The sequence below is a fragment of the Equus asinus genome, chromosome 26 (assembly GCF_041296235.1).
Source record: "Equus asinus isolate D_3611 breed Donkey chromosome 26, EquAss-T2T_v2, whole genome shotgun sequence".
Classification (NCBI taxonomy): Eukaryota; Metazoa; Chordata; class Mammalia; order Perissodactyla; family Equidae; genus Equus; species Equus asinus.
In genome coordinates this window covers 37,740,442-37,760,484 of record NC_091815.1, presented here as the reverse complement: position 1 = coordinate 37,760,484, position 20,043 = coordinate 37,740,442, and the positions used below count along the sequence as shown (strand labels likewise).

Sequence of the window (20,043 nt, the reverse complement as noted above, 5' to 3'; positions counted from 1 at the left end):
GTCATATAAAACTATTTATTCATAAATATTTTCCAAAATGAAAATAGGTTTACCAAAAAATGTCCCTCACTGGGGAGGGGAGGAGGGGGCAGCCCTTGCCCCCGGGCCCCCAGGGCGGGGCTGAGAGGAAGACAAAACCTCCCGGCCCCCTCCCTGCTTCCTGGGGGAGGGGGCTGCCCCATGGCCTGGGGCCTCCCCCCAGTCTTCCAGGGCAGGGCCCTCACCTGGGCAGGGGGATCAGCATGCGGGGGGAGGGGAGGGTGGAGGGAGGGGCCGGTGTCACTGGAGGTCCCGGTCCTCCAGGTAGCGGTACTCAAAGGTGAAGCCTTCCTTCTTCCGCTGGCCCCACTTCTCGTAGTCAAAGTAGATGTAGGTGCCCTGGCCGGGGGAGAAGGCGGTCAGTGAGTGGACGAGGAGGTGGTCAGGGATCTGGGCCGGACCAACAGACAGAGGGGACAGTTCTTAGGGCCACGGATGTGCCAGGCACCAGGCCAGCTGCCCTGCATGCATTCGCCGTCTCACTCCACCCTCACAATGCTCTTCTCAGGTAGGAAAGCTCATCAGGCCCACTTTAGAGGAAACACGGGGAGGCGCAGAATGGTCACGCCCGCGGTCGCGTGCCAGAGCTGGGCCTCAACCCGGCACATCTGCAAAGCCTTCTATTGCTTCTCACGATGGCTGCAGCTTTTGAGCACTGATCAGGTGCTGAGAACGTCACGTATGTCCTAGCATTTAGTCTTCACAAAACCCTTGCGGCCATTCCCCCATCCTTAGAGAATGGAACAGGCTCGGAGTCTACATCCAGGCACGCTGCCGGGACAGACGTTTTATTGGTGACAGTGACGCTGTGGGACTCTCTGAAGGACTGATGCTGTGAAATATACTAACTCGGAGGATTACTTTTGGACCAAACCAGGATGGGCAGGAAGTCTGTGGCTAGTGTCAGAGGACACAGTGGGAATGGGGCTGGGTTCTGCATGAATGTCTGAAATGCTTCAAAGAACTGAGGGGGGGGTACTGAGTTCTCTGAGGACAAGGACCTTGTTCAGTACTTGGCATCAGGCGAATATTTGGTGGAAAAAACCACTGTGAAACAGAACACACCAACTGAAAGTAATTTGAAACAAAATACAATACGCCCATGACACTTACTACGTAACAGGCACCATTAAGTACTTACATGTTATTAACTCATTTAATCCTTATAACAACTGCATAAGGCGGGTCCTGTCACCCCGTTTTTACACATAAGGAAATGGAGACACAGGTTCAAGTGATCTGCCCAAGGTCACCCAGCTAGAGTTGGGTTCAAACCCAGGTAGTCTGGCTCCAGAGTGTTTGTGAGAAGTGGGAGGTTCCAATTAATTATGAGAACATGAGATGGTCATTAGAAAAAAATGGCTTCCCCATTTGTATTTGCTGAGCCCCTGCTCTGCTGGGTGCTGGGGACATGGGGGGAAGGAGACTGACAAGGTCCCTGTGCAGTGCAGCCCATGGTCGTGGGTCATAGACACCACATACCCCACCGTGCCAGAGGAGGGGCGCACAGCGCACGCACAGGCTGTGTGGCTGGGGAAGGCTCCTTTGAGGAGGGGACATTAAGGCTAGGACTTATGGGGTGACTGGGAGTTGGCCAAGTGAAGAATGAAGATGACAGTGGCTCAGGTGAACAAATGGCCCAAGGAACCAAGCTGGCTGAAGGCTGGTGGTGAAGGGAGAAGGGGGAGGCAGGAGAGGCCAGCAGGGGTGCGATCCTGACCGTGGAGGGAGGACTCTACCCTGACTCCACCAGCGGGACCAGAGTGGGCGGGGCACAGGGAGGGGCCCTCACCTGCTCGAACTCATCAGTGATGGTCTTGGGCTCCTCATGCCTCTGGAACCACATCATGTACTTGGTGTGGAATCGCCACGACTGCTTCTTTAGGGCCTTGGCTGCCAGGTACTGTGCCTTAGTGCCCTGGGGGAGGAAGGGTGGAGCGGGGGATCAGGGGGCCCCCAAAATGGGAGGGGTCGAGGGGAACAGGGCAGGGCATCAGGGCTGACCCCGGGCCCCGCCACAGACCAAGGGTGGGCTGGACAGTCCAACTAGGAGATGGGCTGGGGCACACAAACGTACCAATGCTGGTCAGAAGGAAAATGAGACAGGAGGTGGAAATTGCTTTCAGAGAAGCTTTGAGAAGGGAAAGAAACTAATGTGTGATGAGAGCTGAGAGGAGGCAATTTAGAAAGTTTCCCACGGTGGGATGAGGGTGAATGTGCTCCGTGACTCACTGGGGTCAGGCAGAGGTCGGACAGTTCCCTAGTGGTCTCCAGGGAGGCTCAGAGATGTGCCAGTAAGCAGTGTGCAGGGAGAGCTGAGATTAAACTGGGCACGGGCACTGTGGGCCATGCTGGAGGATGACTGGACAGGGGCCTGGGACTGCCTGGCCCTAACCTCTGCACTGGAAGTGGGGACAGGGGCAGGTTGGGGGGGGGGGGCCCGGGACTCGGGGATGGGGAGGGGGTGCGGTCCCAGTGGCCGCAGTGGGGCACCCACCTCGCCCCTCCAGCCCGAGGGGGGACGGCGGCGGTGGCGGCGAAGCCGGGGGGCCCGAGGCTGCCCCGGGGGCCCTGCTGTACCTCCAGATAGTAGAAGATGAAGAAGAGCGTCTCAGTCGACAGGCGCTGGTAGAACTCCACGGTGTCCGAGTGTGGGGGTGGCATCTGGTGGTGGTAGGGGGGCGTCGGGCAGGGGTTCCGGGGCAGGTACTGCCTGTGGGGCACAAGAGGGTTAGTTCCAGTGCCCACCAGCTCCTGCTGTCTCGAGGGTGGGCAGAAACCCACCCCCTTATCTGCCCACAGCCTCTCCATTATCAGGGAAGGCAGAACCTGGCCTCCCTGCTCCCCACCTTTCATACGTCAGTGGGAGCTTTGGGCTACCTCATCACCCCAACATTGAACTCCACAGTCCTCGCCTCCTGTGGAGAGCCCCAAGGCAGGTGCCCAGCAAGCTTTACCTAGTCTCTCAGGACTGGGAACCAGATCCCCATCGTGGCCTCCTCCCTCAGACTCGGGTCCCAGCCCCCAGCCCCACGCCCGCAGCCCCTCACCGGATACGCTCGGAGTCTGAGGGGTGGGGCATGTGGTGCCAGGCGGCCTCTTCCATGGCCTGCTGGTAGAGCTGCTCCTTGGTGAGGGGCACAGGCCCCAGTGGACACACACCCAGCGACAGCGGTATGTTCACCTCCGAGAGCTGTAGGGGTGGCTGGGCCGAGGCCGGGGGAGCCGACGTGCTGCTCAGGATGATGTCTGTGGGGAGGGGCAGGGCCGGGCCCTCAGGTGAGGCTGGTGTGGGGCCAGCCTCTCCTCGCTGGGCTGCCTCCACCATGCCCGGACCCTCACCTCGTTCGGTCAGGTGCAGCGTCGGCACAGGGTCCTCGATGCCCGAACTGATGGCTGCCCGCTCTGCCATGGACTTCAGAGAGCTCAGAGGCTCAGGGGCCTGGGGAGGGAAGAGGTGCCTAGCCTCAGGCTGTGGGGCAGAGAGCTGGTACAGTACTTACAGGTCCTGACACTCTCACCTGCTCTAGTGGGAGGGTCAGCTAAGCAGAGGCCGTTAGTATAAAGGAATGTTCACAGCCGCCCCCAACACTGAGGAGAAAAACAGGACACAGGGAGCCACCCACTGAAGAGGAGAGCCTAGTAGGTGTGGGCCCTACTATGCAATACCGTGTGGTGATGCTGAAGGTACATACTACATATGACGACACACTACAGAGGAAAGCCCAAGCAGCAGCACTTGGTGCACCACTCCTGTCACAGGAGACACAGTGGCACGCACCTCTGACACACCTGGAGAACACCCACTCACTGCCAGCTGCACACATGATGTCACTAAGGAGGCAGATGACCGCATCTACCCCCTCTGCTGCTGGCTGGCATGGGGCCACGCGGCAGGCTCCTGCCAACTCTGGAATGCCATTTCCTCGGTGGTAAGATAAAACTGGACCTCCAGCCCCGAGGCCGCAGCCTAGAGCAGTCAGGGCTGACTCCTCCATCCCTGCGTAGCAGCAGTCTCCTGAGCCCTGCTCCCTTCAGTCACCGAGGTGTCTCTGTCGTGCTTGAATCTCCCTTGGAGGGCCGTCCCCCTACCATGCCCCCATAGCTGGGCCTGTCCTCTCCCGCCCAGACCTTCACACCACCCCTCCCCTCATCCTGTTCTCACCAGCTCTGGAGGGGCCTTTCCAACCAGGTCTTTTTTTGTCCTCTCTCCACTCAAAGCCTTTCCAAGCTCCCCCCATCACCCACCCCACTAACCGTTTTTTTCTTTATGTTATGGACCCCTTTTGAGAATCTCAAAGCTACTGATCCCTTTCTCCAGAAAAATGGACACACTGAACTTCCTGTCCATCATCCCTCTTATGCTTGAGTGCTTACTCTTTGGGCCAGAAACTGTTCCAAGAGCTACATGTATGAAGATGACAGCCTTCCAGAGAATCCAGTCACACTGAAGGTGTAAGAGAGATCACTTCTGTTTTCCAGATGAAGGCAGGCACCCAGGGCAATCCTTGGGCCTTGGACCTGGGCAGTCGGGCACTCTCACCCTGCCTCCTACACAACCCAGGTGAAAAGACACTGGCCCAGGAAGTCTACCTGACGTCCTGCTGCTGCCATTCCAGACCCTGGCCATCGGCACCCCAGTGTCCACTCCAGAGACACCCCTCCATCACAGCTTTGCAGCCAGCCTGCACCTTCTCCTGCAGAATAGACACCCCTGTCCTCCTCTCTCTGCTGAGCCCCGCCCAGCCTTCTACCTACCACTCCAACGTCAGCCCCTCCTAGAACGGCACGGGAGAACCACTCCTCCTGATAGCCTTTCCTGCCACTGGGACCCCAGCTGCCCAGGTCTGGGTCCTAGCTTAGGTATCACTCCCCCAAGAGGCCTTGCTGGGCCATCTCCCCAAGTCAGATGTGCCTGTGTGGGTCCACAGCACCCTCTGCCCCAGCCCTGACTAGACACGCCCTGTACGGTCGCGCTCCGCTCCATGTACACAGAAGGCAGGAACTGGGTGCGTTCACCTAGCACAAACATGGCTCAGAGCAGACGTCAACAGTGTTTTCTTGACTTAAATGGTTTCTTCCAAGGAAAAGGATGGTGAGCTGGACAGTGGGTCACGTGGCGTAGAGTGGTGTATCTTAAGAGGAGAAGGGGCTGGAGACTGAGGGCTGGAGGGGATGATGGTGGACACTTGGGGAGCAAGTGAGCCAGTACCACCAGGAGCAAGGGCGGGAACCTAGAGGGCAGACAGGTCTGGGGGCGGGAGAGAAGAGAAGCCCAGAGACAAGGTGAAGGGAGACCTGGAGGAGAAGCAAGTGCACCACGGGCAGAGAGCCAGAGCAGAGAGCAAGGGGTGGAGGTGGCAGGCAGAGACCTGGAGAAAGGGGACAGCGAATGTCTGGAGTGCAGACGACATGGCCAGGACACAGACTTGGGGCCTGCTGGGGACATGCGGGGCCCACCTTGATCTCCGGGGCGGTGCTGAATTGTGGAGGTCCGTTGAGCAGGGCGCCGGCTGCCTTGGCCTCGCTGAAGCTGGGCGTTGGGGAGCTGGGAGGGTTCACAGGTAGTGGCACCAGGAGGCTGGGTCCCCCCGCGTTGTTCCCTGAGCCTGGGGCCACGCCCCCAGCGCCTGTTGGGGCTGCCGCACTGGGTTCCTTCCTGGGGAGAGGACAAGGGAGGGGGGCTAGAAGGGGGCCCCTGAGGGTGAGATGGACAGGAAGGCTTGGGCGATCAGGGGAAGGAGTCAGAACAGGGAGAACACAGAGAGACAGGACCTGGGAGGGCTTAGGGCAAAGGCAGAACCAGCCCCTGGGATCATTTCCTATCAGTAAAGAAGAGCTGTGGAGCTGGGAATGAGGGTCCTAAGGATGCTCCAGCAGAGACCACATGGCTGAATGTGCACTAGGAAACAGGCTTTCTGGAATAGTCCATGGAAGTGGAGGGTGTGGGAAGTGAATGTTCCAAGCACAAAACAAGCTGCCTTGGACAGATGCCCCCTTGGGCTCGTCCTCCCCCATCCCACACAGGAGGGTAGGCGCTCTCTTGGGGCATTCTTCCAGAAAATGCAGACCCAGTGGATCAGTTTCATCTAATATTTGGAGGGATGGCTGGGGAGGGGGAGGACGACTTTGGGATCTTTCACTGAGCCCTCCAATGGAGTCAGGTGGGCCCTGGAGCAGTTAACAGTAAAGTGGGGAGCACAAAACCAGAGCTCCTCCAGGAAAGGGAAAGTCAGAGCGCCTTCCAACAGGTCACCAAGGGGTGTGGGGCCCTGAGAACAATCCCAATTAGATGAGGAATGTTTTACGATATTCCTGAGGGCAAAGCTGGAGGACATATAGATACAAGCGTCCCAGCTGTAAAGAGGAGGGGACACAGCACCTAACCAGGTGAGTGAGACACACAGCGTGTGGGGAAGACCCAACTGGCAAGAGCAGGGAATTTTGTGCCAAAAGGCCGCTTGTCCCCAACCCTGCCGAAGGCCAGACACTCACGAGGTGCTGGGAGGTGGGTTGTGAGGGCCAGATGGAGGGCCCAGAGCCTGGCTGCTGGAGTTGTTGCCCCCACTGTTGCTGAGAGCCACCTCCGCCGGGCTGTCTGCCACCACGGAGCTATAACCTGGGGGAAGGAAGAGGGAAGAAAGGGGCTGTCAGCAGCTACCCCAGGACCGCGCCCCGCCCCTGCTTCCCGCAGCCTCCCCGCTTACTGGTGGCACCGTTCTGCTTGCCAGCGCCTCCACCTCCACTGCTGTTACTACTGCTGCTGCCTCCTCCGCTGCCTCCACTGCTGCCTCCACCTCCCCCACCAGGCTGGACGCTGGGGGGCCGGGGCTGGGCGGCGCTGGGCCCAGTGGGGGCTGGCGGAGCCACTGCCTGGGCGTAGGGGGCGGGAGTGCCCGAGTTGTGGCTGGGAGCTGGGCTGGCCTTGGGGCCCAGGGCACTTGGGGGCGCTGCTGGGGCGGGGGCCCCGTTGTTGCCGGGGGTGGTGCTCAGGGCAGAGGCAGCAGGCGGGGGGCCAGAGGGGTAGCTGGGCGGCACAGCTGGGGACTGAGGGTGCTGGTTGCTGTGGACAGGCTTGGAGCCGTTTTTGGCTGGAGACTGCGGGTGGGAGAGAAAAAGAGGGTCAGGAACCAGCGGGCCAGGAGGTCTGCCAGGCCTCCCGCAAGCCCCTCCTCCCACAAGATGGGCTCCATTGTCATCGCTGGCCTCACTGCCCCCTCCTCTCCTGGGGACCTGGGTGACCTCACTCACCCTCATGGCCTCAATCACCACCTTCATGCTTAAAACACTCATGCATTTCTAGCCTGCACCCAGCTTTCCACGTCCTGCCTGGACACCTCCCCACAATGTCCCACAGGGATCTGACACATAACTTGGGTGTAAGAGAAACCCCTCTGTCCGGCAACAGGGAGTGGTGGAGAAACACCTAAATGTCCTCAGTATGAGATTAGCTGGAAGCAGCCCAAAGTCCAAGAGAAGCGAAAAACAGCTGAGAATCAGACAGTAATTCTGCACATCACTTAAAGGGTCACAAAAGCAACTCGTGGGCTGTTAGTGAGTAACACCCCAGCCAGCAGAGGCTGGTAACATGCCCACAGCAGCCCCTGCCCCAGGCTGTTGATAGACAAGTGCTCTCGGTCAACTTGGGCTGCCATCCTCACTGCCTCCTGGACTTGTCCTGATGCCCCACGGGCAGCTCACACCAACTCCCTCTGGCACCAGGCCCGCTTGCCCAGGTCCCCCACCAGCCTCAGCACCGCCTGCCTCAGGGTCCTCCTTGGGACTGGCCCTCCTGTCAGCCTAGAGAGGCTTTGGGTCCAGCAAGCTCCTGTCTAACGACCTCCTTGTTGTGCAGCAGTGTTTCCCAAAGTGTGCTCCCAGCCTGTGAGTGTTAACAGAACTCACAGGGCTCACTAGGGGGAAGAAAGAAATCCTGAGAAGTGCTTCCCCTATTGGACACTCGCAGTGTACATCATCAGTGCAGCCAAGGCCTTGAGAAGTCCCAAAGAAAAGAAACCTGTTTGGTTTTTGAGAAATCTATCATTTTTCAGGCTTGTCGGGCCCTTTCAGAGCTGGTCCACAAAGTCGGGGCCCCTCACTCAACTACCCACGGTCCTGCACTCACGGTCAGCCCTGCAGGCCTGGCCAGGCTCACCTCTCGACCCTTCCAAGCTTTCAGTCACGACTTGCCTGTGTTACCTGCCGCTACCCCACCCTGCAACATCCAGCTTTCCCCACTAAGCAAACTCAAGTCTTCCTCTCACACCCAGGGCAGGTGCCTCTGGAGCAGCATCTCCTGACCACCCAGGCCAGGCGGGCGCCCTGTGCCACCCCTTCAACTACAGCACCAGCAGTCCCTTGTTTGCCTGCTCACCCACACCTGCCCTGATTAATGCCACAGGCCTCCCTCAGGGCAGCACTACTTTCTGACCCTCCTGGGTCCCTAAAGCCCAGCACTGTGGCCATACTCAGGCCTTAATAAGCCTTTGAAAACCAACCAACAAATGAGTGACGTGCTCATCAATGTCCAATGCCCATCCCACTCACCTGGCTTACTTCACTATCTGTCGAGCGTCCCCTCTTCTTGTCATCTTCAGAATTTTCCTGAGGTGGGAGAGGCATGGTCAGAAACCCGAGACCTCTAGGACCCTGACAGATGCCAATCTCTGAACCTCCCAGGGACCTGGACCCAGCTGACTGACCTTCTGGCCCCAATACCTATAACCTTATCTCGCTGGGGAACCTAATGAAATCCTGCTCCCCAGGGTCCTTGTCATCTGGGAACCAGCACTACCTGCCAGCCTTCTAAGGAACCAGGAAGCTGTTCTCCTTAGGGAATCCAACCAACCCTTGATCCCTGCCCAACGCATCAGCTGCCTGAGCACTCCATGCACCAGCCTCCCACCAGACCCAGGACCCATGAAACCCAGACCCTTGACACCTAGGATCCTCAGTGCCTTGATTACTCTACCCAGGTGTTTCTGAGAGACCCAGCCCCCCACCTCCTCAGCCCTTGCCCACCATTCACTCCTCAGGGACTTAGATCCCCAGGCCTCACCGTGGTGCAGTTGGCCGGGCTGGGCGGGATGGGAGAGCTGGAGGTGGTCGAGGTGGGCGTGCTGCTTGACTGGTTGAAGATCTCATCCTCCATGTGACTGTGGCTAGGGGGGGAGGTGGCGACCAGCGCCTGTGCTGTGGGGGCAGGGTAGGGTGTGCTTAGCTGGCTCAGACGCCCTCCCACCTGGCCCTCACCACCCTGCGCTCACAGGTCAACCCACGGCCTCACGAATGTCCTCGAGGTCCAGGTCGTCGTAGAGGAACTCATTCTCCTCGAAGTCGGGGTCCTGGGACGAGTCGACGTAGTACTCGACGTCGTCCTTGATCTTGCGGATGGCGTCGACAAGGATGGAGTCGTTGTCCAGCATGCGCAGGATGGTCTCCAACATGCGCACATGGTAGCGGTGCTTCTCGATGTGCCGCTTCAGCCCCTCGATCCGGTCCTGCTTCTGCTGGCGAGCCCAGGGCCAGGCTCAGGGGCTGTAGGGTGCCTGCCCCGGCCCCTCCTGCCCCCACAGAACCTGTCCTCAGTCCCTGACCCCTATGGAGACCCAAAGGCTCCACTCCACCCCTCTCGGCATGGGGCAGTGTGGAGTCTGCCCGCCCTCTGATCTCTGTGGGAACCCAATCTTAGGCTCCTGACCCCTCAGGGATCCCACAGCTGCCTCCTCAGACATCCCTGGAGACCTTAGAGGACCCAGAGACCCCTGTGCCTCCCCTTCAACTTGACCCTAGCTGCACCTCACCTGCCCACCCAGATCTCTCAAGTGTATTCCCCCCATCTCGGCTGAGCCCACTCATCAGCTCTGACCACCCTCTGGGATATGGAAACAGCCCCTCCCCATCTTGCTCCCACAGTAATAATGGCAATCCCCATTTGGGGAAAGCTCGCTGTCGATGACCATGAGAATCTTTGTCATCACCCTGCCTCCCATACAGATACCCCCTAGGGAGCCCAGATTCAGAAGCTTAGCACCTAGGCCCTTGGTCCCTGCCAAGGCCCCAATTCCTTGTGGGATTTGACATCTTAGCCCCAGTTCCAAATCCCCACTTTGTGCAAGGAGCTATTCTACCTCCTCTCCAAGTCCCTGGTTTCCAAACCCCTCAGAGTCTCAGACGCTCAACTCTGGCACATCCCCCACTTCCCAGGCCCCCACTCCGCTCAGCTCCCTGTATTTCCTGTGCCAACACACAGACATGCTTTGCATCCCTGTGAACTCACTCTGCAATCCTGGATCTTGGGAATCTGAGTCCCTAGCACCTGGCTTTGTCCCAGACCCCTCTTCTCCTTCAGGCCGAATGAACCATTCCTCCGTGTCCCCTCTTGTCTGTACCTACTGTCCTCTCCTTAGGACCTAGGGCCCTACATGTGCTGTGAGGCCACAGCTTCAGCTGCTGGACCTCCCAGCCCTGGATGTCCCTCAGGTCTCACACTTACTCTGCAACCCATGCAGAACTCGGCGCTGTCCCCCTCCACCACTTCTCTTCTTGAGGGCCCCTTTGTACTCAGATATGCAGGTTAGACCCAAGACAGCCTCACCTGCTCCCTGCATCACCCCCAGGCAGCTGCTAGGCCCTCCTGATCCTGCCTCTTGACCCCTAGCCCCAGCTGCTGGCCCTCTCTGCCTCAGGATCCCAGACTCTGACTCCTACAGGCCAGAAGAGCTGGCCTCTCCCACTTGCCAGCCCATCTCTGTCCTCTGGGCACCTGGGTCCCCCCACTCACATCCTTGTCGCCCTTCTTCTTGCGTGTCTGCACTGACAGTGACTCCACTTCACTTTCAAACTGGTCCACCTGCATGTTTAGGGTGTCGATGGTATTCTGGGGGAGGGAGGGGGAAGGCAAGTGGTCAGTCAGAGTCTCCTCAGACGCCTGGGGGTAAGGGCCCTGAGGTCATCCCAGCTTCTCTACCCTGACTCACTGTGAGCCACTGGCCGACCTCCTCCTTCTCCTTCTGGGCAGGGTCCACCTTCTGTGCCAGGCCCAGGCCCTCCTTGCTGTAGGCTTTGGTCTTGGTCTCTCGCTCCACAACTTTGAACCGTTCCATTTGCTGTGGAGAGCGCAGTTGGCAGGGGACTCCCGAAGTGGGGAGAGGAGCCGACTAAGGGCCAGCAGACACTCAGACCTGAGCCTCGGGAGCCCAACTCTCAGGCTTCCAGCCCATCTCCCCTCCCCTTCCCCTAGGTGCAGACACTTTACTTTTCTTAGGGACCTCTGGAGTCTGGTTGTTCCACCTCTGCCCTCTGGGGACCCAGGAACCCAGCCACCTCCCACCCCTCAGGTACCAGGCTCTGGGCTCCTACCGTCTCAATGAGCTTGCGGTTGTCTATGAGCTGCCTCTTGTCCTTGATCTCGTTGGACGCTACCCATGTCTTGATCTGGTCCCTCAGCCGCTGCAGGTAGGAAAAGCCGTACAGTCAGACTGCCTAAGGGCCCAGGCACTGAGGCCCCCAGCCGCCTCCTCTCCCTGGGACCCAGCAGTCCACTTTTCCCATTCCCTCCACCCTCAGGACACAGGAGTCCAGGCCCCCAGCCCCTCACTTGAAGCTTCTTAATCTCCTTCTTTAGGTCAGCCTCATACTTTTCTTTCTGGTTCGCGTTGGCTGCATTGTGGAGCTGAGGGATGGAGAAAACCAGGCATCAGTGTGGCAATGGCTGCCCCAGTGCCCACTCCAGTGGTGAAGCTTTAGGCTCTTTCTCTGGGGGTCAGGGACTGTTGGGACCCCCCCCACCCTCGAATCCATCTCAAAGCTGCTTCTCTCAGGTCCTTAGCATCTGGACATGCAGACCCAGATTTCTAGGGCCCCAGCCCTAGTACCTTCTGCCAAATATCTTCAAACTGCTCCACGCCCTCGGACACCTTCTTGAGGCAGCGATCAATCTCACCTGGCCAGAGAGGAAGGAGGGCTGCTGTTAATATCCTGCCAAAGCAGCAGGCATCCAAAGAGGAGCTCCGAGGAGAGTGAGCACATGGCCACACAGCAGTGGGCAGTCAACACGGTACCTTGGAGTTTGCGCTTGTCCGCCATCTTCCCTGCCCTACAGACGCACTCTCTTCATACTCTCTTGGAGGCGGACGCTGCTGGGAGAGATCAGAAAGGAGTACACATTTATTTCCAGGCTGGTCCAAACCCAGAGACGTGAAGGAGGCTGGGAACAGTGGCATGCATGGGACAGTAAAGGGAAGACGCATTTACTATCCGATGACAGACCAGGCCCTGTTCTCCCTGTGCTGCCTCGACTGCCCAGCACAGAGTCTGGCTCACAAGAGGACTCTGGAAGTTTGCTGAAACAAGGAAATAGATGTACTCTTTGTGTGCCTCTGACCCACTAAGTGGAAAATTCCTAGAGCATGAAGCACCTTCTCTCCAGATGACACTCAAAAGAATTCTTCAGAGCAGGAACAAATCACGCAGCACACTGACTGCTAGGGATGGAGGGAGAGACCTGGAGACCACACTTCCTGCAGAGGTGACCAGAATCCTAACACGGGGAGAGGTTACCCTGTCAGACAAGTCAGGAGACAGAGCATTTGCTCCTCATGGAGGAGAGCCTGACACTGTACGTGCAGAGCTGTGGGGGATGCCTGTGACCGTGAAGAGCTAAACCCACCCATACAGGCAGACTGGATCCAAGCAGAAGAGGGCCTTTGACCTCTACAAAGTTTATGTTAGAGCAGAATCCTTAAACCAAAGGCAACAATACTCCTAACCCAAAAAGGCTGACACCAACAAGAGTTAGAGGTTTGGGGGCAGAAGGCATTACCCAAAGAGGACTGCGAGAAGAGAGAACTCTTATGGAGACAAGAGAGCCAGAGGGACTCCACTGTGAGAGCGCTGTCTGCACTCACGAAGGAATTCCATATCAAATGGACTGTAACTGAGACTCAGGGAAACATGAACCATCAGGGCAAGTGCCCAATCCTGAAAGAGAGGAGCATCTCCACCCTAAAGGAAGTTTCATGCAACCCAGGGAGTCTGAGGTCTAAGCGGGGGTCACCAGGAGCTTTAGCCCAGGGGAAGCCACATCTTAGGGCCTGACACCAAAACCAGGGGAGATCAGGAGCCTTGAGGAGAGAGGGTTATGCCAAGAGGGCTCCTGCACTGCCAGGAGAGGTCACCCCCCCGAGAGGGGCCTGTACTGAAATTCTACAGACCCAGGGCAGGGACACCCCAGAGCAGCACTAACTGCAAAGGCAGAAACGCCCTACACCAAGGACTAAGAGCATCAACCCAGAGAAAAGTCATACTAAGAGGGTCCCCACTCCTGGCAAGGGAAGGTCTCGAGGACAATCCTGTCCAACAGAACTTTCCGCAGTGACAGAAATGTTCTATATCTGCACTGTGTCACCGAACACTGGAAACGGGGCTACTGCAATGGAAGAACTGAACTTTCATTTCTACTTTAACTAGTTGAAATTTAAATCATGTGTGGCTAGTAGTTACCACGTGGGACGGTGTCTATCAGAGAGCACGCGTTAGAACCAGAGGCCCACCACGGCCAGGGCAGGTCCCTCAACCTCAGGGAGGCTGTACTGGCACCCTCCTTAGGGACCCAGTCTGGAGGGTGGTAGTGGGTGTGGCACCTTAGACTTGAGGTACAAGTGTAATCTCCTCTGTAAAGGGCCAACCAAGAGAAATGGCAGCACCCTCCACCCAGGACCAGCTGACATGCCCAGGTGAGGCCCAATCCCGACAGGAGGAAAATCCCAGCTCCAGGAAACAAAGCAGTGAGACAACAGACCCAGGAGATAGCTGCACAGAGGGGCCTCAGTAAACTGAGAAGGAGCAACTGGGAGCTCACGAGGCTGGACCCCAACACTGAGGTGTGCAGCGATACCGACCAAGAGTGGGCCTGAGCTCCAACACCCCAACACAGAAAAGCCTCTCGTTGCCTGGGAATGTTAAACACAAGCTTGTACTCCTGGCCTCCACCCCAGGAGCCCAACAATAGGGCAGGGGCAGGCGCTCCACCCAGAGGGGGAAGACACCCAGTTTCTACCCTAAACAAGGCACCGCACTCCTTAGGGAGAAGGTGCCCTCTCCAAATCCCCACGCTGTGGGGTCAGAATACCCAGACCAGGGGAGGAGGTGATACTTCCAGAGGGGAACAGAACTGTGGCAGCAAGAAGTCCTGAAGGTGTTAGAAGCAAGGTGCCAGGGGAACAAGAGCCCCAGCCCAGGAAGTGATGTTTCAGACAGAACCTCCAAGTGGGCAACAGCTGAGACCCAGAGAGAACGCCACCTGATCTGAGGGAGGCAGCTCCTCAGCTGAGAAGGCAAGTACCACAGGCCCAGGGCACTCGCACCCTCTAGAGGCTGGGTACTACAGTGGGCAGGAGCCTCAGCCCTAGGGCCATACCCATCCCTCCAAAGAAATACCCCACATCAAGGTGGTGCCTGTACCTTAGATCCCTCAGTGAGGGATCAGAGAGAAAGGAAGCTGGAGCTTGAGTCTTGAAGTGGAGATGCCACCACAGAAGAACCCCACGGCTCTGGGGAATCCACCAAGATCTCCCAGGGAAGGTACCATGGCAGGCCTACTCTGAGACAGGGGGGCATCTTGGGCACAGAAGAGCTTGTGCTCTCATAGTGAGGGGTCTCAAACAGCACTAAGGAATCTGAGAATCTCAGCCCAGGAGACTTAACCAAAAGAAATTCTTTGTCCAAGAGGAAGGCACATCCCTACAAGTAAGGAGCCCATACTGAGGGGGTGGGTGGGGTAAGCAGCGCGCCAGACCCGCAGGAGCCAACGACCCTAAATGAGGGCCAAGACTAACAAAGAGGTCCCAAAACTTCACCTTGGGGAAAATGACACTGTCACACAAGGAGGCCTGATGAGGAGCAGGGCAGGCGGGGCAGAAGGCTTAGTCCTGGGAAATAACACCAAGCCGTCCCTAGTCCGGGGGCTGTCCTGTGCCCATGCAGAGAGGCCCTGCACCACGAGTGAGGAGCTCTGGCCTACTGGGAAGTGATGCTGGAGGGCGATCCTTAACCCAGGAGGCTACTGACGTTGCCACACAGAGGATGAGACTCTGGAAGGCAGATGTTAGGTCCTGGGGTGGAGATAGTTACCTCCCCACTGCGAGGCTCAATACCAAGGTGGGGGACTGGGAAGCCCCCTTGGCAAGGTTACAGCAGAGGGATCTTTAGTCCTCAGGAAAGTGATGACGATGGGGTCTCTCCCTAAGTCTCAGGCATCTTACACCCCTCACAGCCAGGAACCTGTGGCTCCGGAGAGAGGCAGAAGCCTTAGGCCCATGGCGTGAGACATCAGGAGGAGGAGGCAGAAGCATCAGCCCTGGGCTCTGACACCTGAGAGGGTCCTTAGTCCCACAGTGGGAACACACACACTGGGGCGCAGACACCTCAAATCCAAGAGGGGCCAATACCAAGGAAGGCAGGAACCTTACGCCTAGGAATGGCAACACCAAGAAAGATTCCTCACCCTGGACAAAAAGCACAACCCTCCCGGTACAGGGACTTCAGGTCTGGGAAGCCTCATACTCCCGGGGGGGGGTTCCAGCAGGGTGGGCGTGGGTAGCTGTGAGCCCCGGTCCCACCACCGCACCTCTCCACCAAGAGGGTTGCCTGGCGCTGGGAAGCTGACACATCCGCAGGGAAGGACCTGACACGAATACCCAGTGGGGTGGGAAGGATTACACCCCAACGGAGGGGCTCATGTGAACGAGGGCAGAAATCAGAGACTCGGGGAAGGGACAGCCTACACGGGGAGGGCGGTGGGGGAAGGTGTCACCAAACCCGAACCAAAAGGGCGGGAGTGTTCATGCTGAGGGAGGTGACAGTCCCTGAACGGAGAGGCGGGTACAAGAACGGGCGCTTGCACTGCCCACAACAGGGGATCGCCAGCAACGGGGAGAAAGCGGGCGCTCAGGAGGTGTCGCCCCCAGCACATGGACCCCAAGGTGGGCGAGAGGAACCCACACGGAGAGGCAGAGAGTCGGCATCCAGCGCAAAGTTTGGCGGAGGCTCCAACTGCGGGAGCCGGCAGCTCCGCTCCGGGGGCGCTCGTCCCCCACCCGTGTCCCCCGAGGACGGCCGGCATCCCGGCGCAGGGACGTGGCGGGAGCCGCGGCCCCGCCCCCACTGGGGTCCCCGTCCAGAGGGCTCGCAGCCCCGCGCCCACGGGAAGGTGGCAGCCTCGCCCCGAGACCGCCCCCCAGCACAGGGGAACGCCGCCGAGGGCCAGCACCTGCGGCCAGCGCGCCTCCATCCTTCCAGCGAGGAGCCGGGCCCGACGCGGACGGGGCTCACCCCTCACACCCCCCGGGGCCCGACGCGGACGCCACGCGGGGCCGGGTCGCGGGAGGCCCCCGGGCGCCGCCGGGGAGCGTGGAGGAGGAGGGAGCGGGGTCGGCAGGGCCGGCCGCGAGGAGCCCGCGAGCGCCGGGGGCGGGGGCGCCGCACGGGGGCGGAGGCGGCCATGTCGCGACAGGCGGCGGTGTCGCGGGGCGGGAGGCGGCGGGGAGGGCGGTCGACGGCGCCGGGGGGAGGAGGGGAAGGGGTCCGGCCCAGTCGAGCCTGACGCTCTCACCACAGGAGCTGGCGCCGCCGCTGAGGAGCTTATCGCGACAGGCGGGGGAGGCGAGCGCCCGCCGCCTTTTTCTCGCGCCCCGGGCCCGGGCGCTATCGCGATAGCGGCGCGAAGCGGAAGTGGGGTTGGGGGAAGTGGGCCCGGGGTTGTTCTGACGACGGGGTCGGGGCTCAAGGGAGGCCGCGGCGTCTGCCGATGGCTCCGCGGAAGCTGACCGGGCCCGGTCCAAGATGGCGGCGGCGGAGGAGGCCTCCCCTCCTCTCTTCTCGTCTCTGGCGCCGACCCGCCCTCGAGCCCCGAATATAGGCCGATCATTGCTCCGGCGGCACGTCGCTCTTGTCCCTCGGGCGCGCCCTATTGGCCCTGGTCAGGGATGCGACCGGCCCCCTCTCGCGGATTGGGCAATCGCTCCAAGGCGCGGCGTTCGATTGGCCTCCCGCGCAGGCTTCTAGGATTGGCTCAGGTTTTCTTCCCCGCTCCTCCTCCTCCTCCCGCCTCAGGGCACAACACGCCAGCGCGAGGGCCGGTGCGTCAATCAAGAGGCCTGTGTCGTGCTGATTGGATGCACCCGCCCCCCTCTCCTAAACCAATTGGCAGGAGGGAGGAGCTAGGCTGATCAGGGGCGGGAAGTCGTCCGTCAAGTTTGGAGGCCTTTTTAATTGGTTATGGGGGAATGTTCTTCCCTGAAGCCATTGGTTGGTCCTGGAAGTGGGTGGGGAAAGCGGAGGAAGGCATGGAGAGTGGGCGTTAAAGGCCGCGTACCTAATCGGAGACAGACAGGTGACTTCAAAGCGGGGGCCGAGCTGAAGTCATCTGCCAATCAAAACAGCTCTTGGGCCAAGGGGGAGGAGCTGGGCAAGAGGGTCCACCCCTTTCCCCTCGTTGGCCCTGTTATCATTCATCCCAGGTCGTCCAATAGCGTAACGAGTGGGTGGCACCCGCTCCTAAAGCGTGTGAAACGGAGCAGCACGCAGGTTTGGGACGTGCGCGCATCCTTCCGCATCCCTTGTGTCCAGGCCAGGCACGCCAGGCCGTCTCTCACATGCATCGTCTTCAAGTGCCTGTGTGTGGCATATATCTGAGGCTCAGTATTTGCTTAAGGAGGGAAGGAAGTAGGAGAAAGTGCCCCAAGTCACTGGCACCACGCATAACCCAGTTGATTGGGAAGCACCATGGAGGCATGGAATTTTTGTCCTGTCTGACTGGTTACCGTGATCGTGGGATAGTAACTCTCCTCTGCACCTCTGTTTCCTCGATGTTGTGAGGACGCTGCACAAGGTACAGATGAGATTCTCTCTCCCCCTCTCCGTTCATTCAGATTTACTTTTGCACGTCTACCATCATTTTCGTAATCATTCAAATCTCCCTCTCCGGATTTTGCATCCTCAGGAAGCACTGTTACCATTTGCTGAATGGATGCCGGAATGACTTGTGGTTAAGATTGCTAGGCATTGGTGCTTTCATGAACCGTGAGGCATTTGCCCAGGGTCACAAGGTCAAGATGGGAAGCCAGATTTGCCTATCTCCTCTAGGTGGAGGAAAGTCAGATAAATTCCAGGGAGATAACCGTGAGAACTGCATCGGAATCGCCCCAGGCGAGGGAGGGAAGAATGCTTGTAAAAGGGCAATGTTCTCAGGTCCTCAGAGAGCAGCATGTAGCCTAGGGGTCTGCACTTGCACAGACTTCCAGGGTGACCCCTGTGCTCATTAGAGTTTAAGAGTTATTGATCTAGAGCCTTCCTACTCAAGGTGTGGTCCCTGGATGGGGCAGTGCCTCTTAGACTTCTCAGGAATCACTTGGGGATTTGTTGAAATGCAGATTCTGATCCAGGAGCTCTCAGATTCTGCTTGCTAACAAGCTCCCAGGTGGTGCTGATGGTCCACAGTTTGCACTGTGATCAGCAAGGTTCTCAAACTTGGCTGCACATTAAGAATCACCTGGCAGATCCTGGGTGCGGACATGGCACTGCTTGGCACGCCATGCTGTGGTAGGCGTCCCACATATAAAGAGGAAGATGGGCACGGATGTTAGCTCAGGGCCAGTCTTCCTCAGAAAAAGAGGAAGATTGGCAGCACATGTCAGCTCAGGGCTAATCTTCCTCAAAAAAAAAAAGAAAGAAAGAAAGAAAGAAAATCACCTGGGGGGCTTTAAAAACATCCAGGTACTCAGGACTTACCCTAGACCAATGAAATCAGAATTTCCAGGGATGGGAATCAGACCTCAGGAATTTTTCAGTCCTGAGATGATTCCAACATGCAGCTAATCTGATACAGAGTTTTCTAGAGCAGTGGCTCTCAAAGCGTTGTCCCTGAATCTGCAGCATACACATCACCGGGGAGCTTGTTAGAAATGCACATTTCTGAGCCCGGCCATAGACCAACTGAGTAAGAAACTCTGGGCCCTGCAACCTGTTTTAACAAGGCTTCCAGGTAATTCTGAAGCATCTTAAACTATGAGGGTCTCCGTTCTAAGAGGGTGCAGGGCTGCAGGCCAGGTGATGCAGATTCTTCCGAGGTCCCCCCTCCCCCATAGATTCACTCTGGCCAGGGGAGATGGGGATTCTGAAGCGCTGTGGACAGATGGTCCTTCCCGGGACACCCATAAGCAGCGACCAGCAAAGGCTGTCACTTTTAAACAGGGCTGATCTAAAGGCTCAGGGATAAATTTGGGGAAAGAGTTACATGACTTGGGGTAACTGGGCCGTCAAAAGGAATCTCCCAGGTGCGCAGACTGTTTGACGTGAGGGAGACAGACTCAGCTGCTGAGGTCAAGACAGGGCCCGGGGCTGAGGGAGGGACTGGGTCCCAGAGACACACATGGAGCCATGGCACCCCGAGTGCTGACAAGGGGAGGCCCAGAGAGAGGAACAGACAGAGGGAGAGCTCAGGTGGGACCCAGTGAGCCAGAGAGAGACCCAAGGAGAGAGCTTGAGCTGGAGGGAGTGGGAGCGGGGCAGAGACAGGAGGCAGTGCCCTCCCACAGGGCGGGTTCTTTTCTGTGCACCTGCCTCCTGAGTAACTAAGAGAAGCAGTGACCACACAGCTAAGTGACCTGGGCTTCCTCCTTGGTGTCACTGTGAAGCCCAGCTCTGAGCAGAGTAGATGGGCCCCTGGCGGCACTCTTCCTCAATTAGCCCCTGTAGGGTAACCAGGGTCTCGTGTTATGAGCTGGGGCTGTGCACGCTGTTCCCCTGCAGATGGCCTCTCCCCCAGCTGTCTGCGGGCCACATGCGCCTCAGCCTGCACCTCTCAGCCACAGGGAAGGAGGCCCTGGCTGAGCCCCACTTCCAGGATCTTTTACAGCAACGAGTCCCCACCAGGGCAGGGAGCCCGTCACCTCCGACCCAGTCGGGGCTCGGCACGCCAGGGGGAATAGGGGCACAGAGCAAACA

At 58.5% G+C, this 20,043-nt stretch overlaps 1 protein-coding gene across 7 annotated transcripts; it reads right to left on the bottom strand.

The window, feature by feature from the left end:
- Position 1: 1 nt before the first annotated feature.
- CNOT3 (CCR4-NOT transcription complex subunit 3) lies at positions 2-16,928 on the bottom strand. 7 transcript variants are annotated; one of them, XR_011498641.1, is made up of 18 exons: positions 16,652-16,928; positions 12,102-12,179; positions 11,916-11,983; positions 11,639-11,713; positions 11,401-11,490; positions 11,019-11,147; positions 10,823-10,918; positions 9,326-9,545; positions 9,098-9,231; positions 8,587-8,643; positions 6,747-7,137; positions 6,535-6,658; positions 5,500-5,698; positions 3,382-3,481; positions 3,090-3,288; positions 2,537-2,752; positions 1,832-1,957; positions 2-378 (listed from the first exon to the last, which is right to left on the bottom strand). XR_011498641.1 is itself a non-coding variant. In XM_070499216.1 (18 exons), exons 2-18 carry the CDS (start codon positions 12,124-12,126, stop codon positions 280-282), a joined length of 2,265 nt encoding a protein of 754 aa, XP_070355317.1. In that variant the 5' UTR covers positions 12,127-12,179; positions 16,652-16,928; the 3' UTR covers positions 2-279. The 7 variants fall into 7 exon arrangements, 5 of the variants coding, with proteins under 5 accessions (XP_070355317.1, XP_070355315.1, XP_070355318.1 ...); XR_011498640.1 differs by having other exon boundaries at positions 9,326-9,548; positions 16,652-16,892; XM_070499216.1 differs by having other exon boundaries at positions 2,620-2,752.
- Between the last annotated feature and the right edge of the window lie 3,115 nt (positions 16,929-20,043).